Genomic DNA, 19574 nt, shown 5'->3' with positions numbered 1-19574 from the left:
GAAAAATTGGAAGAACTGAATGTTGTGAAAAAATACATGAACCACAGTTGCTGTTTCACCTCCCGAAAACATGAGTGGTTAAGACAAGGCTTTATAAGGCTACTGACGGATCAAAAGGCATGCAGTGCTCGCCTCAAAAACATCAATAATACTCTAAGGGGCCAGAAGTACAGCACAGGGCACTCACGTGGCATTGTGCGCAGCAGACTCCGAGACACGCGCCCATTCCTCCAGTTTCATCAAACGGGCCCGAAGACTCTCCTCCCGGGATTCGGCCTGGAGTGCCTCCTGAGTATAGCTTTCTTCCATCTGCGTAGAACAACAACAACATCAGACGAGCTCAATGTGATTCCACAGAAAGCCGAGTCATGTAAGAACGACACCGTAATGAGAACAGGAGAGTCCCGCAAAAGGCCCTGAAGGTACCTGAATCAGGTGGGTTCGAAGCCGTTCAAGCTCCTTGTTCAACTTGGCCTCTTTCAGTTGGAGCTCTTGAACCTGTCCAGGTGGGAATAAAAAAATAAAGTGAGGACTCAAAAAAGAAAAGTATGAACTGCAACTTCATACACTAGGCAAATTGATGGTCAACTCCTCCCCCTACCCCCAAAAAATAAGATGTTCAACTCACCTGGTTTTGATACTTCTCAGCTTGCATCTGCCAGTGTTGAACCAAGGAACTGGAAGCCAGTACGCCCATGCCATTCAGGTCCTTCTGTGTTGATGGGGTCTCTGGCTGCGTGGAACTTGAACTGCTTCTAGAATGGGACTTCTGAAAGCCGCTGTCAGCCGTGCTCTCTTCCCCATCTTGCAACTGCTTCCTCTCATTCTGCTGTTGGACGAGCTGGTCCCTCTGGTCTTGCAGCTCCTGCACACGGATCTCCAGCTCTGCTATGCGCTGCCTCAGAGCCAGGGCTTCCTCCCGCACTGCTGCGAGTGCGCTTGCCTTTTCCTCCACTTTCTGCTTTGCAGAGTCACTCTCCAAGCGAACCAGGCCCAGGTCCAGCGTCAGCCGATCCACCTCCGCCCGCAGGTCACTCAGCTCCCCTTCCTTCTGCTGCAGCGCTACCTTGAGACGGCTCTGCTCCTCATCCGCAAGGGCAGCACGCTGCGCGAGCGACTCGCGCTCTTCGAGCAGCTCTTTGAGCTGCTCCCCATCAACGGGTGAGCACTGCCGTAGAAGCTGAAGCAGGGTGCTGTTCTTCTGCTTCTCCGCCTCCACTTCGAGCTCGCGATCTCGCACAAGCTGTGACAGGTTGCGAAGGGCCTGCCGCGTCAGCTCCGCGTCTTCGCTTTCTCGGGCTCCGGCAGATGCCACCTGTTGCTCCTTTTCACGCCGCAGTTTCGCGACGGCCTGCCGCTCTTGGGCCACGACGCCGAGAAGCCGATGCACCTCTGCCTTGAGCGAGCTGCTCTCCCGTGACTTCTCATTCATCACGGACAGGATGCGGTCCTTGTCTGCCTGCAGGCTGCGGAGACGCTCTTCCAGGTTGACCGTGAGTGCCGTGGGCGTGTCCTGGGCTGCGGCTCCGTCTCCTTCCTGACGCTCGCCAAAGCTGTTGTTGGAGGCGGCCACCTTTGCACTGGCTGTCAACTCCTGCATCTTCTTTTCCAACTCCCCCTCGCGGGCACTGCGGCTGGCAAGCTCGCGTTCAAGCTGGATGCACTTCTCTCGTGCCTCCTCGAGGCTTTCCCTTAAGTTAGTATCTTCGCAGCTTTCCTTGATCGCACAGTGAGCATCTTCTCCAGGTCTAGATTCCGACTCACAAACTGAGAGACTATGAGAGGGTTCTTGCACAATTTCAGTCTGTACAGTGACTGAAGACACTGGAACAGATTCGCTCCAAGTTTCTGTCTCTGTTGCTGCATTGTTAAGTGGTACATAGTCAGTCTGCAAGGCTTGACACAAAGTCGTTTTCTGACTACTTTCACAGAGCTTCTGTAGCCTCTGCAGCTCTTGGCCTTGTTGGCGGTTTTCTGCCTCAAGTTTCATTTTTAAGGCGAGAAGTTTAGCGATGGCCTCCTGTAATAAAGATTTGTTAAATGAGTGTCAATGCAGTTCTTCGAGTGTAATATTTTAGGACAAGACTACTAAAGAAGCAGTAATAGTAGGCTCTCAGAAAAGCTTGGGTCCACTGAAAACTTCTAAGGACCAGAAGCTTTTTAAAAACTTACAAAGAATAGGAAATCTAGATAGTATTTAAGTTCTCAGCTTTTCTCCTTATGCTTTGGTGCCACAGAAATTTTGATTTCGACATATCATTCATTATTAAACTGCCAACAAATGAAGGGCCCTCAAACCGTTCTGTAACTAAAGGACATCTTTACTGCAATACAGTCACCTACAGCTCAAGAACAAAGTGGCATATGCCCCTCAGAGGAAACCTTCAAACCAATGGCATCAGCCTACTGCCATAAAATCACAGTCACCTGCCTTACACCTGCAAGCATGCGCCTGTTAGCAGCCGTGGACAAGGGCGTCCGCAGAACTTTTTCCAGGGGGGTGCACCCGATGTCTGGGGATGGGGGAAGCGGTAGGTTTGTAGTTGTTTTCTACTAGGGCATAAATAATATCCGTAATTCCAAGGGGGGGCAACCGCCCCCCCTTGCCCCCCCTTCCGGACGCCCATGGCCGTGGAAGGAGCAAGGTGGTTGACTGGTACATCATGACAATAGGTTGATGACAATGGTTGAAGGGCTTCCTTCTGAGGGGCATCTGCCATATTACAAATTAACAAATAAGAGATGAAATAAGCAAAATTATGTATAATAACATTAGATGCTCCTCCAAAGAAGTGCTGTGAACTTATTAAGCCAGGCATTTAAGAGGAGCTTGCCTGGTTCTGTTGGTCCAGTTCCACAAGGCTTGCTTCCAACTGCTGCTTTTCTTCAAGCAAGGCATCGACTGTGCTATCTGGAAATAGAAGGCAGAGAAAATGTGCCCAATGGAAAGGTGCACCCCAATGGCTCAAAGTAAAGGCCTGAAGACCTTGTCAACAAACAGAAACCTCTCCCACGCAACACTACGTACCATGCACAGGGTCAGTCTGGCAGCCATCATCTTTTAGCTTGCTTCTCTTCTGCAACACCAACGGCTCTGCGACAGCATCTGGGCCAGATGCTTGTCGTTCTGCATTAGATGTTTGCTGTAGTGGCGATGCTTCAGCTCCTAAAAACAGGTTTAAAAGCCCATAATCAGTTTGCTTGTAGCAAATCAGCTGTAAGTGTACCCAAACATGGCAATTTTTATGTCACATTCACTTTTCAATAAAATACCAGGATGCCAGTAAGCAAATAAGCCCCAACACATAATAGTATCAAATCGTAAAGAAAGAGCACAATCTCTTGATTAACAAAAAATTAATTATGGTTTTTACACCAAAGAGACCCTTGTAAGAAATCACATGGTTTGCTTGTTAGTGTGCTTTGCCCCATAACAGTGTGTCTACTGCCTGGCAGATACTAAACAGTGGTCTCATGCACTGCAGCATGTAGCCCCACATTTATGAGCCCCCACATTTATGAGCCCCCACAATAGGTGTAGTGCTCAAAATATACAAACATGTGTGACAAAAATGTGCAGGATAGAGCTAAATAGTGTTTTAACATGTGAGCTCCATTCCTATTCAGTGTGTTCCCTCTAGGTTATTAACAGCTCTAAAGCTCAATGCTGGAAATAAATTTCCAATGAAGATTGGGTATTACACATGTCAAAAGCAATCCCCAACAGTACACAACATGCTAGCTATATATGAGCTGAGGTGCCCAAGTGTAACCACAACTTCCTTTTTCAGCGGCACTTTCTACTGGGAGAAAGATGCAAGAAGGGTTGTTTACTTCAACTCTTAGTCATGCTCCTCAAAGCTCACCTCGTGATCACGATTGCTTTGGCACACTCTGACGTGATATTACTCAAGCTATTGGTGTGCTCTGTGACAAAGAATACAATGAAAACACGAATTGGTGGCACTGGTCCACTGGTCAAGAGCACAGAGCAGGTCTGCACAAGTCGATAGGCCACATGCGAGAAATGGGGGCTTGTAAAACGTACCTGCCGCCACAATCTGCTGTTGCTGCTGCTGCTGCTGCTGAAGCCGTGCCTCAGCAAGCTGCCGAGCATGATGACTCTGCAGTGTGGCCACTTCTTCCTGCCGCTGAATGGCAGCTTCGGAGAGCGCCTTTTCAAGCTCCTGCATAGACAGGCAAGTGCATGGAGAAAAAATCTATTTCCTCTTACTGCACGTAAGAAGTGCAATCCTACACCATGTTAGCATCAACGTACACCTGCCTCTTACTGCATGTAAGTGCAATCCTACACCATGTTAGCATCAACGTACACCTGCCGCCAAAAGTTTATGGAATGCGAGTTTATTAAAGGAATTTGATTTCTTTGCATCCGAAGCATGCTGCTTGAAACCTGAAACTGCGCTCAGCAATTCCTAAACCCAGAGCTAGACTGCATATTTTTATTCCAGGTTGTTTGCAAAGAAAGCAATGGAATTAAGTTTTTTCGACAATAATGCGTTCATAGCCTATAGGCTGCATGTGTTTAATTCCAGGTTGTTTGCCCAAAAAACAATAGCATTAAAATTTTTTGCCAAAATGCATTCATAATTTATCGACATCTCGTGTGTGCATAAATGTCCTCACAGAAGTATGCTCACAAGAAGGCTAGCTATACCAGCTACAGGTTAAGAACAAACACAACACTGTACACAAAAAGTTATTATAAAAAGGTAAATACAAGGATAATCACTTCATGAAGGCTCATCGTACTGAGGTCTCCCCATAAAGAAACTTTTTATTCCGATATCCTTAAAGCAGTTCTAAAAAAAAAATATGGACGCCAACCTGACAAATTCGGCACTTAACTGCGTGAAACAGACTCTCATGGAGAAGCTCAGCCACACAGCAGCAAGCACTTCAAAGCAACCATAGTATGGCATACCTGAATGCGCTCCCTTTGTTGCTCCAAAAGGAGGGAAAGTTCCTGTCCATCTTCATGGTTAGCCTAGAGAGAGGGTGAGAGAAAGAGAAGGAAAAAAAGGTGCATCAGTGATTTACCTCCACTAAGAGCTTCGCCATTCCGAAATGAGGCAACCCTATACATTACGACATTTTCCTCATTTTCTCACCCCAGTTTATCAAGGTCGAAAAAAATGCTAGCCCCCTCAGAGAAAAAAAAAAGAAGAAAAGCACTCTTGGTGAAGCCAGCGGTCTCCGCCTAAGATCTCTGTGCTAGAATATTTGCGCTCAAACAACACCTCTTCTAACCGTGAAAGAAAGCTCGTTTAACACACCTTGAACAAAGGCAGGACACAGCAAGCACGCACACCCTCAGGACAGAACGAGCCGAAGCCTGCCCGGGGTTTGGTGCGCCCTCCAACGGTAATGGCAGCGGGGGAAAAGGAGAGAGGGTTCCCCCCTCCACCCTCATCAAAGAGAAGACAGACTTGTGCTGCCCAAACGGCAAGATTAGCCAAGCCCTATCGCCTCTGATACTGCCTACGTCGTCGGCATGACCCCACAAGGGAAAGTGTTCCCCTGATAAGGCCAATGCAAGTGGCTGCCTCGCTTCAGGAGTGCTCAGCAAACATGCGCAGACCTTCCATTTTCAGCCTCTCCCTTCTCTCCGCGGAACACCTGTCACAGCCAACGGCCCAATTCAGAGACATTCAATGTCGCAACTGCTGTCCTCCTTGGTCCAGATGTTGCCGCGAGATGAAACAGCAGTGAGACAAGGAACTGCTGGCGATCACTGCCATCAAGGGCTGGTGTGTCTCGATTTAAGCAGTAACTATGAACAATTGCAGCCAGCGTTTTCTGTGCGTCGGACGCCACCTTTTTCCAATCTCAAACACTGCAAAGGCATGGCGACATGTTACTGAAGCTCAGGTTCTCACAGCAAAACGCTCCTATCTGCTGCGATCCACACCCCCACCAGGCGGCCCACCCTAGAGAAGCCAGTTCAAAACAATGAAATCCTCCCCCACATTCCCAGAAGACAAGACCAGCAAAGATACCCGACCTGTCTGTAACCTCTGGAGTACACGAGTTTCAACGAAACTTTTGTTTGCCTACATGACCCTATTTCGAGTGCCGCACTTGTCTTTGTAGTGCACATGAAGTGTCAGATAAACAGAATGCCTATCAAGCAGTCAAGAACAATGAAAGCACACCGACGACGGCGGCGAATGTAATGGAACGATAAATATCAACCTAGATAACAGTGCTTCAGGGAACTCTGCTCTTTCTCTACGGTGCCACAGTGGAAACCTTGGTAATAAAGACAAAAAAAAAAGTCAGTGTCTGAGAGCAGACCGACCGGCCAGCCAGCTGGGCAACGCAAACTCCAGCATGTCGCTAAGCCTTTCGGGGGTGCCCCTCGTTTCGACAGGACACGTCAAACGGACCGGCCAGGAAACAAAGACACGGCCACTGCATGCGCAGCACGCGGGGCACCCAGAGGTGAAAAGGTGACAATGAGAGGAAGAGGCTGCCTCCTCCTCGCCCACTCCCCCTGGGCCTGCACTGACAACGACATCTGTCCATTCAAGCATGGCAGAGTGGGCCTCCTCCGTTCCGCCCGAATGCGGCTGCTCCCCAGGGTGCCACCACGTTTGTTTCTCTCGCTGGCTGCTCCCCCCCCCCACCTCCCCAGCTGCTCAGCTCGCGAGGCAGGCAGAACACCTGCCGCCATCGTGCTCCCAAGCGGCACAGGCTAAACTGTTGCCAGCCAGGCTGGCTTCTTGCTGTCACCTCTATGAAATAATGCGGCCTGCACTGGCGTAAAGGTTCATTCAGTAGAAGTGAGCTGATCTTTGGGGATCCTGTGCTTGATTAAAGAACGATTAACTTTGAACAAAGGACTGAAAATTGGGCTTTTTTAAGTACAACGAAAGGTAGAGCCGGTGCTTCTTTCACCTCCTGTTGTTACACAGAAAAACGGATTGTGTGAAAATCATCCCATTTTGAACACTGGCCAAAGCTCTACCAGCAGCTATTAATAGCAAAACATTCAGCTTTGTACCTGGCACTTAGCTCCAATCGTAGAGTTATTAACGGTCAGCTAGTGGAAAAAGGTAGCCGAAAGATATCAAGCCTGCATGTAACCTGGCATTCACAGCGAAACCTCTCCAGACAGACATTTTGGTATCTGCAGTGGTTTGCAGGCAGACTATGTGTCTCTTTAAAAAATGTAAAGTTAACATGCAACTTCCTTCATTCCCATAAAGCACTGTTCCTGAAAGAAGCAACTGCTGAAACTCTGGCTTCACAACAAAAACTGTTTCTGCTAACTCCACCAATACGAAAGAACTGTGTCCAAGTGAACGGCTATAACAAGGCAGCTCAGCAACAGTTATTCGAAAGCGGCAATGGGTCAGCTCTTTTAATGCTGTCCTCCAAGCATGGTCTGCACATTTACCTTTCGCAAGCACACAGACTGGTGCAGGCATGAGTCGGATCAAGCAAGTTCAGCTGAAACCAAGTTCATTTCGCAGAGGAAGCGTAGATTCTGCAGTCGAACAGTTAAAATAAAAGGGCTGAATGTAAAAAAGAATGAAAGACCACATTCGCGAACCAGACTAACCACCCAAAGTGCCCTTTTCTCATCAATGTAAAGCAAAACAACAAAGAGTGAGAAGTCAGACTCTCCTCCCATGCCGCTTCAACTCTGGTTGAGGTCGGCTAGAGGACACAGACGTGGAGGCGGAGCCTTCGTTGCGGGGAGGGGAGGAAGCATGCACGCTGCAGCATTCTGTGAGTGCGTGTGAGAGAAAGGGAAAGCCGCCGCATCTAGAGTACAGGTTGCTCGACATTTTTGAACCGGCGCTCTACGCTCATTATTTTCTCTTTTTTTCTATTCCCTCCCCGCCCCCCACCTCTCGTCTATCCTCTGTCATGTGTCAGGTTGCTCGCCGCGCTTTCTGCCCTATGTGCTGGCAGCCAGAGAGGAAAGAGAAAGAGCGGGGCAGAAAAAAAAAAGGAGGGGTGGGAGGAGACTCGGTGCTTTCTTTTCATTTCTGAATTTTTCCGAGCCAACCAACTAGCGATGCAGAATGGTGCAATTCAGCCACCTGCACAGCAGACTTTCCAATAAGCCTGGCTGTTTCTGTGCGCTCTATCAAAGCAGAGTTGTGCGCGTGTGTGCTTCAGGGATGGATAGCAAAAGTTAATAAAAGAAATGAAACCAGATTCGTTCTCTTTCCTGGAGCTGAAGCTAGAGCCCCGCAGCTCGAGCACAACTGCAACAGCAGGCGGGCAGGAAATACCACACTGGAGTGTCACTGCGGCGTGCAGGAAAAGGCAGTGAATGAGCTTAGTTACAGCGGGATAGGGGGAAAGAAAAAAAGAATGAAATTAAAGGAAGTAGAGCTAACAGGAACAGGCACACCTGCTGCAAAATCAAAGAGCTGACGAAGCATTTCTAAAACCTGCAAGGCACATTTTACCTTTACACTGTTGGTGACGTGAATGATTGTGGAGAAAGTCAGCAGAAGTGCGAGCATGCAGTCATCGCTTTCGAAAACGAGTACACTTTGTTTGCTTTAACTAATAAATAAAGGCAGTAGCATGTACAACTGCTGTGTGAGGTGTTGCATATTCGCATACATGTCTGCCTTCTCTCTTGGAATTTAGGCAGACAAAGCACAGACACAGTGTAAAGCGAACATATTCTTCTGTGCTGTTCATTAAACTACTGGAAGGAACGGATATATCATACAAGCTGTGTGGATGCTCCGCACTACTTTTTCTTTTTCGAGACCTCAAAAGCAGGAAGTAAAAGGCGAAGGAAAGGCCAGACATGCGAGGGGCTGTGCAATCCGGTTGCAATGAGCTTCTTTTCTGAAGGAATAAATACCCCTCAAACGAAACAGCAGCTAAGGCAAGGCCGAAACGCGTTACAAAGCCGAGGTCCTCGTTCCGGGAAGAACCGCCAGAGAACACGCGACGTCGTAGCTATACGACGCGTGCAGCTAGAAAAACCCTCACGAGCTTTCGGAAATGGCAGCTAGCGGAGACGCGCTCAAGGAATCCTTCCTCCCTCGCCACGACCCACAATAAAAGTGTTTTACAACGAGCAGGATAACGGAGTCAGGCGCGCCCATGGCTCGCGAGATATAGCAGGGCAAGAGGAGGGCGCGTATAGATAACGGAAAAATGTCCGAATGCTGCAGCGGACGTCCGCGGCGGAGCGATGACGATGACTACGGGCTTCGGGGGCGCGCGGACGGAGTAGATGCGAGGTGGCCCTCCAGCTACGCCGGCCCGTCCGGCAGGGGAGGCGTCCTCCATGCACGGTAGTGGCGACGGCGGCGGTGTGTAAAAATTTACGAGTCGCCCGATAAGCGCTACGGCGGCGGTGGCCGGACCCGAAGCTCGCCGCCGACGGCGGCGCAACAGCGAACTTTGAACCTCGCCTCATATTCGCTTTTCCCACTGGGGCCGTGTAGCGTCTGGACTTCGCGAGAGACTTTCGACCCTTCCCAGTCGGCACGTCCCGCCGCCGTGCTCGCTGCTCTTGCAGCCCTTGTGTACTACCTGGCCGAAGGGTGAGGGGGCGAAAAAAAGCCTTGCGCCAGCTACACGGCGCGTGCTCTTTCCGGCCCGCGTTTAGAATACATATTTTATTCGCGCCCGCGCGCGCACACACACACACATCGCTGGCTACAGAGCTAGCGCTGCCAGCGACGACGACGACGACGAGCCGTCGGAGGAGGAACGAAGTCGTGCCGCCGTTCTCAGCTTGCCAAGAGTTACGCTCCACGCGCAAGCGGAACTAAAGGGGGGGGGGGGGGGGGGGGGGGGGGGGAATAAGGGTGCAGCGGAAGGCAAGACGTGAGCAACGCCGTCTTCGGTCGAAAGCCCCGCGACGCGGAAACGCGCGCGCAGCACGCTCTCCTCGCAGTGCCAGAAGGATTGCGGTGGGCGCGGCGGTGAAGGAGACCGCCGCCGGTGAAATGGGAAGCAAAGGACAAAACATCGCGTGCTTGAAAAGTGAATGGATCTTAAATTATGAACCCCCGGCTTCCACGTTTCCAGATATATACGTCTGGCAAAGAAACAAAGGCCGCTGCTGAAGTGGAGAGCGGCGACGGGCAACGGTCCCGCGACCACGCGATTACGACTTCCTCTCGTTTCGAGAACTCAAATTGTACGCCCGAATCTGAATCGCGGTCAGCACTCGGGAACAATGCCCCGGAGCACTATGGCGGCGCGGAGCGAGAGCTGTTCGGTGCCAGACAACCTTGCAGCGCGGTTTTCAGTGAACGCGCGCCCAAGATGGCCGAGACCGCGGGCGGGGTCTCAACGCCAGGATCGCGTGCGGGGACCAATCCAAAGAGGCAGCTGGTTCGCACCTCAACCAAAGCTAGCCAGCCCTATTACAGTATTCCAGCCACTGTAGCCCTATCCTCTCGTGTTTCCCATCATTAACTGCATAAGCGGCGTCCCTTTCCGGGCAACGTTTCGTCCCCCGGATGCACCACTGGAAGACGACGACACTGGGAGCTTCGAACGACCGTTCGCCGCCAGGTTGGACGCCGCAGAGCGTAAAAACAAACACGCAGAGGAAGGGAGAAGGCATGCGCCGGCGTATTAACAACCGATGCGACCGATAGCGCGAAAGGGGCACGAGTATTAGCCGTCTCCCTCCCGCAAAACGATACGAAAACAAAAGCGGCAGAGAGCCACTAACGCGTGGCTCGGGCGACAAGCCCCGGAGCATCGCCGGCAGCGGCAGCAGGGGCGGAGGAACGTTTCGGTTGCATCCAGGCCCCAGTGCATGCATATTAACAGCGGGGGCAGCGACACAGATTGCCGTGCGCGCTACCCCCGAAGTCGGAGGGGAGGCCTGTAAGGTGGTGGTGGGCTGAGAAGGGAGAGACCGGTGGCGGCGTCGGCGGCGATGCGTGAAGCTAGCGCGCGCGCCGGCCGGGTCTCGGTCAGAGAAAGCCGTGACCCCGAAACGCGGGCTGCTGCTACTGCCGCAGCAAGGAGTGTGTGTGTGTGTGCGTGCGACCACGAAGGGATGAGGTAGGGCGTGGAGGAGGGTAGCCGTAGCCGACGCCGCGTACGTAGTAGTCCTGCCTGCACCCCCCCACCCAACTTTCCGAGAGGTTCGCATGGAAAAAGGAAGCGAAGGACCGCAGCAAAACAGACCTCCTCCTCCTCCTCGACTCTTCAGACAGTGGCTGCAGCTGCTTGCGGCCCCCTCCTCTTATAATCAGGTCGAACAACGGCTTTTCATTTATTTTCCCTTCATCGCTTCGCGATATTTCCCCCTCGCAAGTTAGTTTGTTTTTCTTCTTTCGCCGCTTTTCCGCACTCGCGGTTGTCGAATCTTGTTGCTGGGCGGTGAACCGCTCAATGAACTCAACCGCGATAGAGACGCCCCGCCGACCCGGTGAAACTGTGACCAGCCGCGTGGCCATCGAAAGCCACTCAAGAAGGTCGAAAGCGCCAAAAGGGGCGTAAAAAAAAAAAAAGTGTGATGACGAAATCCAAGGATAACGGGCCGCAACAGCCTTTTTTTCTCCTCCCCTCTTTGGGATTCGACATCAACTACTACCCCCATCGCGTTTTCCAGAATGCGCGGACAGCTGAGGCGCGGCTAACCCGAGAACTACCAGAGAGAAGCAATAAATGTGAGAAGCGGGGACAGCGGAAGGCAAAAATAAGGAGGGGAGAGGGATGGACGCGTGCGCGGACGAAACGCTTTCTGAAACGTATCCGACGGCTTACGAGGAAACGTCCAGAGGCGATTATTGAGTTCCATTTCACCGATCATCGTCGCAGCTTGGCAGCCCGAACAACCCTGGCGCGAAGAACCCAAGCAGGACAGGTAATCGGCCCAGTATTGGATATGCATAGAGGCCGGTCATAAAAAGGACTAGAGTCCAATTCCAATTTCAAGTACATTTCCATCCATTTCCAATATCGGAAATGCATTGGCAAAGGCCGGTCCTTCAAATGACTAGAGTCCAATTCCAACTCCATTCCAATTCCAAGTCCATTTCCATCCATTTCCACTATTGGAAATGCATTGGCAAAGGCCGGTCCTTCAAATGACTAGAGTCCAATTCCAATTCCATTTCCATCCATTTCCAATATTGGAAATGCATTGGCAAAGGCCGGTCCTTCAAATGACTAGAGTCCAATTCCAACTCCATTCCAATTCCAAGTCCATTTCCATCCATTTCCAATATTGGAAACGCATTGGCAAAGGCCGGTCCTTCAAATGACTAGAGTCCAATTCCAACTCCATTTCCATCCATTTCCAATATTGGAAATGCATTGGCAAAGGCCGGTCCTTCAAATGACTAGAGTCCAATTCCAACTCCATTCCAGTTCCAAGTCCATTTCCATCCATTTCCAATATTGGAAATGCATTGGCAAAGGCCGGTCCTTCAAATGACTAGAGTCCAATTCCAACTCCATTCCAAGTCCATTTCCATTCATTTCCAATATTGGAAATGCATTGGCAAAGGCCGGTCCTTCAAATGACTAGAGTCCAATTCCAACTCCATTCCAGTTCCAAGTCCATTTCCATCCATTTCCAATATTGGAAATGCATTGGCGAAGGCCGGTCCTTCAAATGACTAGAGTCCAATTCCAACTCCATTCCAAGTCCATTTCCATCCATTTCCAATATTGGAAATGCATTGGCAAAGGCCGGTCCTTCAAATGACTAGAGTCCAATTCCAACTCCATTCCAGTTCCAAGTCCATTTCCATCCATTTCCAATATTGGAAATGCATTGGCAAAGGCCGGTCCTTCAAATGACTAGAGTCCAATTCCAACTCCATTTCCATCCATTTCCAATATTGGAAATGCATTGGCAAAGGCCGGTCCTTCAAATGACTAGAGTCCAATTCCAACTCCATTCCAGTTCCAAGTCCATTTCCATCCATTTCCAATATTGGAAATGCATTGGCAAAGGCCGGTCCTTCAAATGACTAAAGTCCAATTCCAACTCCATTCCAATTCCAAGTCCATTTCCATCCATTTCCAATATTGGAAATGCATTGGCAAAGGCCGGTCCTTCAAATGACTAGAGTCCAATTCCAACTCCATTCCAATTCCAAGTCCATTTCCATCCATTTGCAATATTGATCCGATTACCTCTGCTGCCTGGGAATGGCATGAACGGCTGAATGGAAAGGTTCGATAAAAACGTACACCGCCGGCAACCCTAACCGCCCGCGCTCTTACAGACGCCGTTTTCCAGTGAAGGGGCGGCGAGCGCCTGTTGTTACAGTAAACCGGAAATCCGGTCCCCAGTACGGTGTCCTGTACGATCTCGGCGTTACGGCGCGTGCGCGCGGCTGCCTACAAAGCCAGGTCGCTACGGGATCAGATTAGCTGTCTACGTGGAAGGAGGTGTCGGCTATACACGCGCGCGAGATGGCGTACAAAACGACATCTCAGGTGTCAAGGAAGTCCGTCAGTCACCGGACGTGTCACATAAAGCAGCGCCGCCTATCGTACCTGCCGCATCGAAACGAAGGGAACAAAAATGGCGGCGCTTGTGGTCGCCATTTTAGCTATACACTACCGCGCCCGACTATACCCTACCGCGCCCGGACTTTCAACCAAAAACCAGTTTAACAAGAAAGTTACAGAAACTGACAAGGGCGGTACCAAGTATTTCATTCTCGAGCGTGTTAGCGACGAGGCCGTAAGAGTCTGACGAAAACCACACCGTTCTGAGCCACAGACTCAATTTTGTGACATCGCATTATTATTCCGGCAAGGCCGCATTTTAGGCTATCTATGCGAAGAGATTATCGAATACAGAGATGCCAGGCATATAAATGTTATATGGGTTAGAAAACTGGAAGACGCATGTCCATACCCGAGGTCTACGGGAATCACTGAGAACCAAAATGGCGTCTCCCTACGGAACAATTCTCGTCGTTATACCCACCATATTAGAAGAAGGCACTCATATTAACGCCTCCTAGTTGGATTTTGATGCATCCTCTTTGAATAGGGGCGGTGGCGAGCGTGGCATCTGGCCTAGTATAAAATAAAGTGGCCATTTCATTTATTCCGTACTTTTCTTTTAAACTTTGCGTCCCATCCTGGTTCTTTGCATTTCCAAGCTATATTCTAAGCTGGGAGGAGAGAAGCAGCGCCCCCTAGGACCGCAGTCGAGCGCACTGCACGTAGACACACACACACACAACCGCCTCTTCGCTCGGACACGTGTAGGCCGTAGAGGGCAGACACCCAGCATCGGCCGCCCTTATTACGGCGGGTGGCTATCGAGGCGACAGCTGCGAGCGTACGTGGGGGGGGGGGGGGGGGGGGGGGGGGGGCTGCTGCCTGCCCCCCTCCCTGTAGACGATAAAAGGCTGCCGGGAAACAGCGCCCTCCACTAAATCGCCGTCCTTTCGCCGCCACTTCAAAATCACGTACACCGGAGCGGGCAGTAGGGACGCCATACAGCCAACGGATCGGATCCGAGGTCCCAATCATACAGCTGGGCTCCATGATTGCGCACAGAAAACTCTCTAAGCAAAAGTGTCGAAGGCTCTTTCTCTGACACGAATAGTACGCATAGACCTATAACAAAACAGCAACTTTTTTGTGTGAACGCCAAAAATCGAGCAGCACTCATTCCCAATATAATGAGCCACCCATTAGGGTGGCCATCGTAGGACAGAAACCGCAAACAGCTTGTCACTCGTATTGTTTATATACCTGTCAGTTAAAACGCCACGAGTGCACAACGCTAGTTCCGGTGGAGGAACAATTATACCACGTCCTTGCGTACGCACTCGACGTTCGACTACGCCGGAGAAGACCACACTGTACCGCAAACGAAGGGTCCGAAAGTGGGATGCCAATTATACATAACGGCGAAGGCAGCCTGGTATAGATTCGAAGCCCCGAATCGACCCCCAGACCGCCCACACCCCTTCGAAGCGCTCCGGAAGAAGCTTGGGCTTCACGAAGCCTCGGAGTGAGGGATTCGAACCGGCTACCTACTTGTACGCACGGCGTGGACGGCCAACCGGAAGGACTTATCGCGTCACGCGAGAGGCGTAGCCGGCGTCCTTCTTCGGGTTAAGATGACCACATGCAACGTGGTCCTTGACGAGTAGTGCGGACTGCAAATTGTCGAAAGAAATGATACAGGCTTCCGCGGCGCGGCGCCGTCTCTCAGCTATAGAACAATGTCTTTTTCACACTACCCCCCATACACCTCCACGGGGACGGCTCGCATCTGCAATTCAGAAAAGCACGGCGGGCGGTCGACCCTGGACGTCCTCCCAGAGGCCGACGTGTGGTAAAACCAACCGCTACTGCGCATCGGGCCTGTCTGCCTGCCGGCCAATGAAAGGCACCGCTCACGCGTACGGCTGGGCGATAGCGAAACGCTATGCCTGTACGTTCACCACGAACGCAGGGTTTCGTGTACAGTCTATACACACTAGCGCGAAAGCGTGTGCATGACACACGACGACGAACGGCGGCTCTGCTTGCGTTCGGCGGAGACAGCTCCGGGAGGTAGATAAAAAAAAAAGGGACAGACGCGACGACGCGCGGTGTATACGCGCGACTCCAGTTTGGCGCGGTGCATACGCGATCGCCGCATCCTGTGCAGTCGCCCACAGAGGTCGCCCGCACAGACGCCGCACGGAGCATGCGCATGGCCGTTAGAAAAACGAGATGTGGATGACTTCGGGGGAGAAGCCTAACTCGGCTATGTAGCATGCAGCGACTTGTGATAGGGAATGGCAAAAAGAAAAAAGGGACACCCAAGCTTCGTCCGCAGAAAAACGACACTGTGAAATGTAGTAGGCGAAGACGCGTAAAAGAATGGCCGCATTTAACCGCGTCCCACGTGTTTGTAAAATCTCATCACGCGAACCTCGTAGTTTTCGGCGAAATATGTGCTCCTGCAAATAAGCGATGTGGTGGGTTTCTTGTACATTCGCGGCGTTAATGAGCGTATGTTCGAACGTTAGGTGTCCATACGACCTTTGAACGCACTGCTACACGTGGACAGGCCATAGAGTTTCTCAATATTTCCGACAGAGGGAAAGCTGGCGCCACCGTCTATGCGAGTTTCTCAAAGAGCACTTCATGCACCGCGGGAATGCCGGGAAGACAAGGTTTTCTTCACTGGCTTTAGGCTAGTGTTGGGCCGAAAACATGGATTCTGCATCTTTCTTCTGCGTGCAGACGAAATTATTTTTAACAGTGCTTTTTTCACCACTTCAATAATAGGAACTTTCACAGCATTTCTTACCAGTCTGCCGCGAGAAGACTCGTATTGCTGCGACTGAGTCCACGCTTTATGCCCCAATAAAAGCCGTGCCAAGTACGAAACCTCATCTACCAGGCATATTCCTGCGCCCCTTCATGTTGGACGAAACGCGGTGCCGCCTGCTTTCCCTCTAGGCAATATTGATAAACTCTCCGTGGAAGGGCGCGTCCGGTCCAGGTACGACATTCGATACGTGCTCGGAGCCGGTGCGCACGCGTATGCGCATGCGCAGAACCGTCTCTGAGGCTCGCGCATGCGCACTGGCCACTACCTTCCTGCCGTTACCCTGGCCGGCCTACCCTCCGACCGCGCTCCAGCCCTCTCTATCGCAAATCGTCTGCCGTGAACCGCGCCACTCGCGTCCTGCCCTATCTCGATATTATACGGGCCTGCGGCGGAGGCGGGGAAGGCAGCAGCATGTGTTCCTTTTCCCACTGGCGTGCAATGAACGAGAGCGTCGGCCGCAGCTGTGGAAGCCACTGCCGGTTGCGGTAGCTCTTCTCGCTTATATTCGCGTTTCCTTTGTCGACAGCCTTTCCTTTGTTAGGAAAGAAATAAAAAAAAAGAAAAGAAAGAGAATGCCGATCCTCTGTTTCTTCTTCTCGGTGGCTTCCCGACATACAAAGAGCAGGTGGTCGGCGCGAAGCTGCTTCTGGGCGCGTAATAACAAATCAAGAAGGCGCTTCATAAGAACGCGCCACTTAAGACACGACGATACATACGTGTTACATGTGTACACATACATATTACACACACGCCAGCGAGATTGGCTCGTGACGTCTACACGCGGTGAGAACGGGCTAACGTGCGACTTCTGTTCGCACGACCGTGTCACGATCTTTCGTGGGTATAAGTGCGCGTGAGTGCGAACTCAAAAGCCAGATGCGCGGGAGTTGAGTTGTATCGCACTACGACCTTTCCGCGCGGCTATGAAGACTCGGCGAAGCTCTTTCTTGTCATCATAGCGCCGCTTAGGCGCGTGACGTCACGTAGTCGGCGTGTACCTCCGTGACCGCGTGCAAGAAAGCAATGCCGCAGCCGCCGCGCCCTGAGAAGTGATGAGGACAATATTTAAATCGTAACCCTGTGTTTTAGATTACATCGCTCCAGAAGTACACGACGTGTTTCCGGCTCATAGTCAAAGAAAAAAATACACAAATTAACACAAGGAGATGAAACTGAAGTGGTAGTAAGCTATCGCAAAGGCGTGCATTGTTCCCGACGCAAGCGTCCTATATTTGCAGCGTGGTGTCCATCAATGTTCGCGTGGGTTCCTCCCTGCGGGTATCAGTTCCAGCTTCCTCCGATCCCCGTAACGATAAATATTACGCTCACTTGTACAGTAACGGTCAAGAGTACCGGTAACTGGACAACCTTCGCTTACTCCACCGCGCGGGTCCGCGCCCTAACGGGCGTAAGCGTCTAAACCCTCCGGAAGCCCACCGAACCGATTCGACCGCATTCAGGCGGCCGCTAAGTGAACTGCCGGGGCCGCACATAATCGACCGATCCATCAATCAATCTCCGCAAGAAAACGTTTCTTCACCCCCCCCACGAGAGCGACACTGCTAGAGTCGTGGAAGTCGGCAGCAGCGGCGCCCAGAATGAGTGAGGGAGACAGAGAGAGGGCGAACGCGCCGCCGCCTTCCGACATTTGCACATGTCCTTGCTGGGGACGAGCACGAAAAGACGACGAACGGCAGAGAACAGGAAGAAGGAGCGACAGAGAGGAAAGACGAGAACGAAAGGAAGCGTCCGCCGCAATCCCTTCTCACCTGCGCCGCCGCTTTGCCGTTGGCCTAAAGGAGGAGCCCGCGACCACCACCACCGGCCGCGCTGTTACAGTAGACTTCGCCAGCGTCCTTCTTCGACGAGAACCGGCGACCACCACCAAGAACTGCCGCCGAGGGAGGAGGACGTCCAGCGCCGGTCCTCGGGGAGCCCGAGTCGACCGGCGGCCCATGCAGAACTCGCGGGGCGGTGGCTGCCGCTGTGGCGGAGCACGGGAGGAGACCGGGCGTGTGCTTCGACGACCGCGAGGAGTGGCGGGAGAGGGAGTCGTCGGCGATGCGCTCGCGGCGGAGTCTGCGCGGCATCTGGCTGTGGATCGCGGCCGGTCGCCGGTTGTCGGGGCGGCCAGCCGCCACGCGCCGCCCCTCCCCCGCAGCGCCGCCGCCGACGTCGCTGCCGACGCCGGCGTAGCTGCGCTGCGCTGCCGTCGCGCCGCCTGACGCCCGGCGGTTTCCGGCGTGCCTCCTCCTCGCGAGGTCGACGGCGCGGTGCACTGCCGCTCCTCGCAAGTGCGACGATATGCGCCCGCACGCGGGACTAGTCCCCACCGTTGAACCCTCCTTGTTCTTTTTAGCCCCGCTCGCCAACCACGTCGACAGGCACCAGCGCTGGTGGTGTCGCATACGACCGGCACGCTTTCCCGCTTCCCTCGTTCTCTCGGCGGCTGCCAGACCCACCCAACCAGGGAGAGAGATTAGACGGAGAGGGACTGTGCATGGACCAACGCGCCGAAGCGAACGCACTAACGCGTCACCTCGATGGCTGAACGCGCACGTGTCGATCGCTCGACGATGCTGTTGCCGCATGCAGCCTCCAATGAGCATGCACGGCCCAGCGGCAACAGCAGTCGGGCCCTGCGGCCGGAAGTCGTCGCTGCCGGCAGAATAATTGTCACGCGCCGTCGTGCCGGGGCGCTTCCTCTTCACGTATGCGCCAGGATCCGTTCGGGCAGCTTTCGGCGGCGGCGGCATCGGAAAAAATGTGGGGCGACGATGAATCCGAAATAAACCGGAGCTGGACGGTTTCCAAGCCCCGTATGCTTGTAGCGAGCAATGTGCGCGCACGTCTGAAATGCACCATAGGTCGCCCCCGTCAAGGCTGCTGCACTAAGGCAGGTCGCATCGGGGACGTTCCAGATATCGCTGAAGGAAGCTTCGCTGGGAGGGCTGGCCACCCGACAGTGTCAGTACACGCGACAACCAGCGTTACTAGAAGGTGCCGGTTCAGCTAACGTTGCCGACAAGCACAGCCAGGCCTGGTATACAACTCCAGCAGCACGCGCTTTCGCTAGCCAACGCCGACCAACGCGTCGGTCTAGCAATGTTTCTTCGGCACAAGAGAACCAGGAAGATTCAAGCACACACAGTGGGAAGGCGTTGTACTGCTTTCAGTGCATTCAAGCATCTATGCACATCCGGCCTCTTACACTATCCCCTTGGGAAGCATGGGCCAAAAGAGGATTACTCAAGCAACATAGTCAGTTTTGCTTTCACATACAAGAACA

At 52.4% G+C, this 19574-nt stretch overlaps 1 protein-coding gene across 1 annotated transcript in view; it reads right to left on the bottom strand.

Annotated features, from left to right (window-relative positions):
• The window catches only part of LOC149332371 (uncharacterized), a 73148-nt gene that overhangs the window by 11209 nt on the left and 42365 nt on the right, over positions 1-19574 (bottom strand). Inside the window, exons 4-10 of the mRNA XM_089557280.1 lie at positions 4946-5008; positions 4049-4187; positions 3029-3166; positions 2835-2911; positions 629-2020; positions 427-498; positions 188-309 (exon numbers count right to left, since the gene is read on the bottom strand). Of these exons, the coding sequence (XP_089413406.1) occupies positions 188-309; positions 427-498; positions 629-2020; positions 2835-2911; positions 3029-3166; positions 4049-4187; positions 4946-5008 (2003 nt within the window). The remainder of the gene's footprint in view (positions 1-187; positions 310-426; positions 499-628; positions 2021-2834; positions 2912-3028; positions 3167-4048; positions 4188-4945; positions 5009-19574) is intronic.

Source organism: Amblyomma mixtum, chromosome 8 (genome assembly GCF_055824585.1).
Source record: "Amblyomma mixtum isolate Tamu chromosome 8, ASM5582458v1, whole genome shotgun sequence".
Lineage (NCBI taxonomy): Eukaryota > Metazoa > Arthropoda > Arachnida > Ixodida > Ixodidae > Amblyomma > Amblyomma mixtum.
This window is presented reverse-complemented; position numbering and strand designations above follow the sequence as displayed.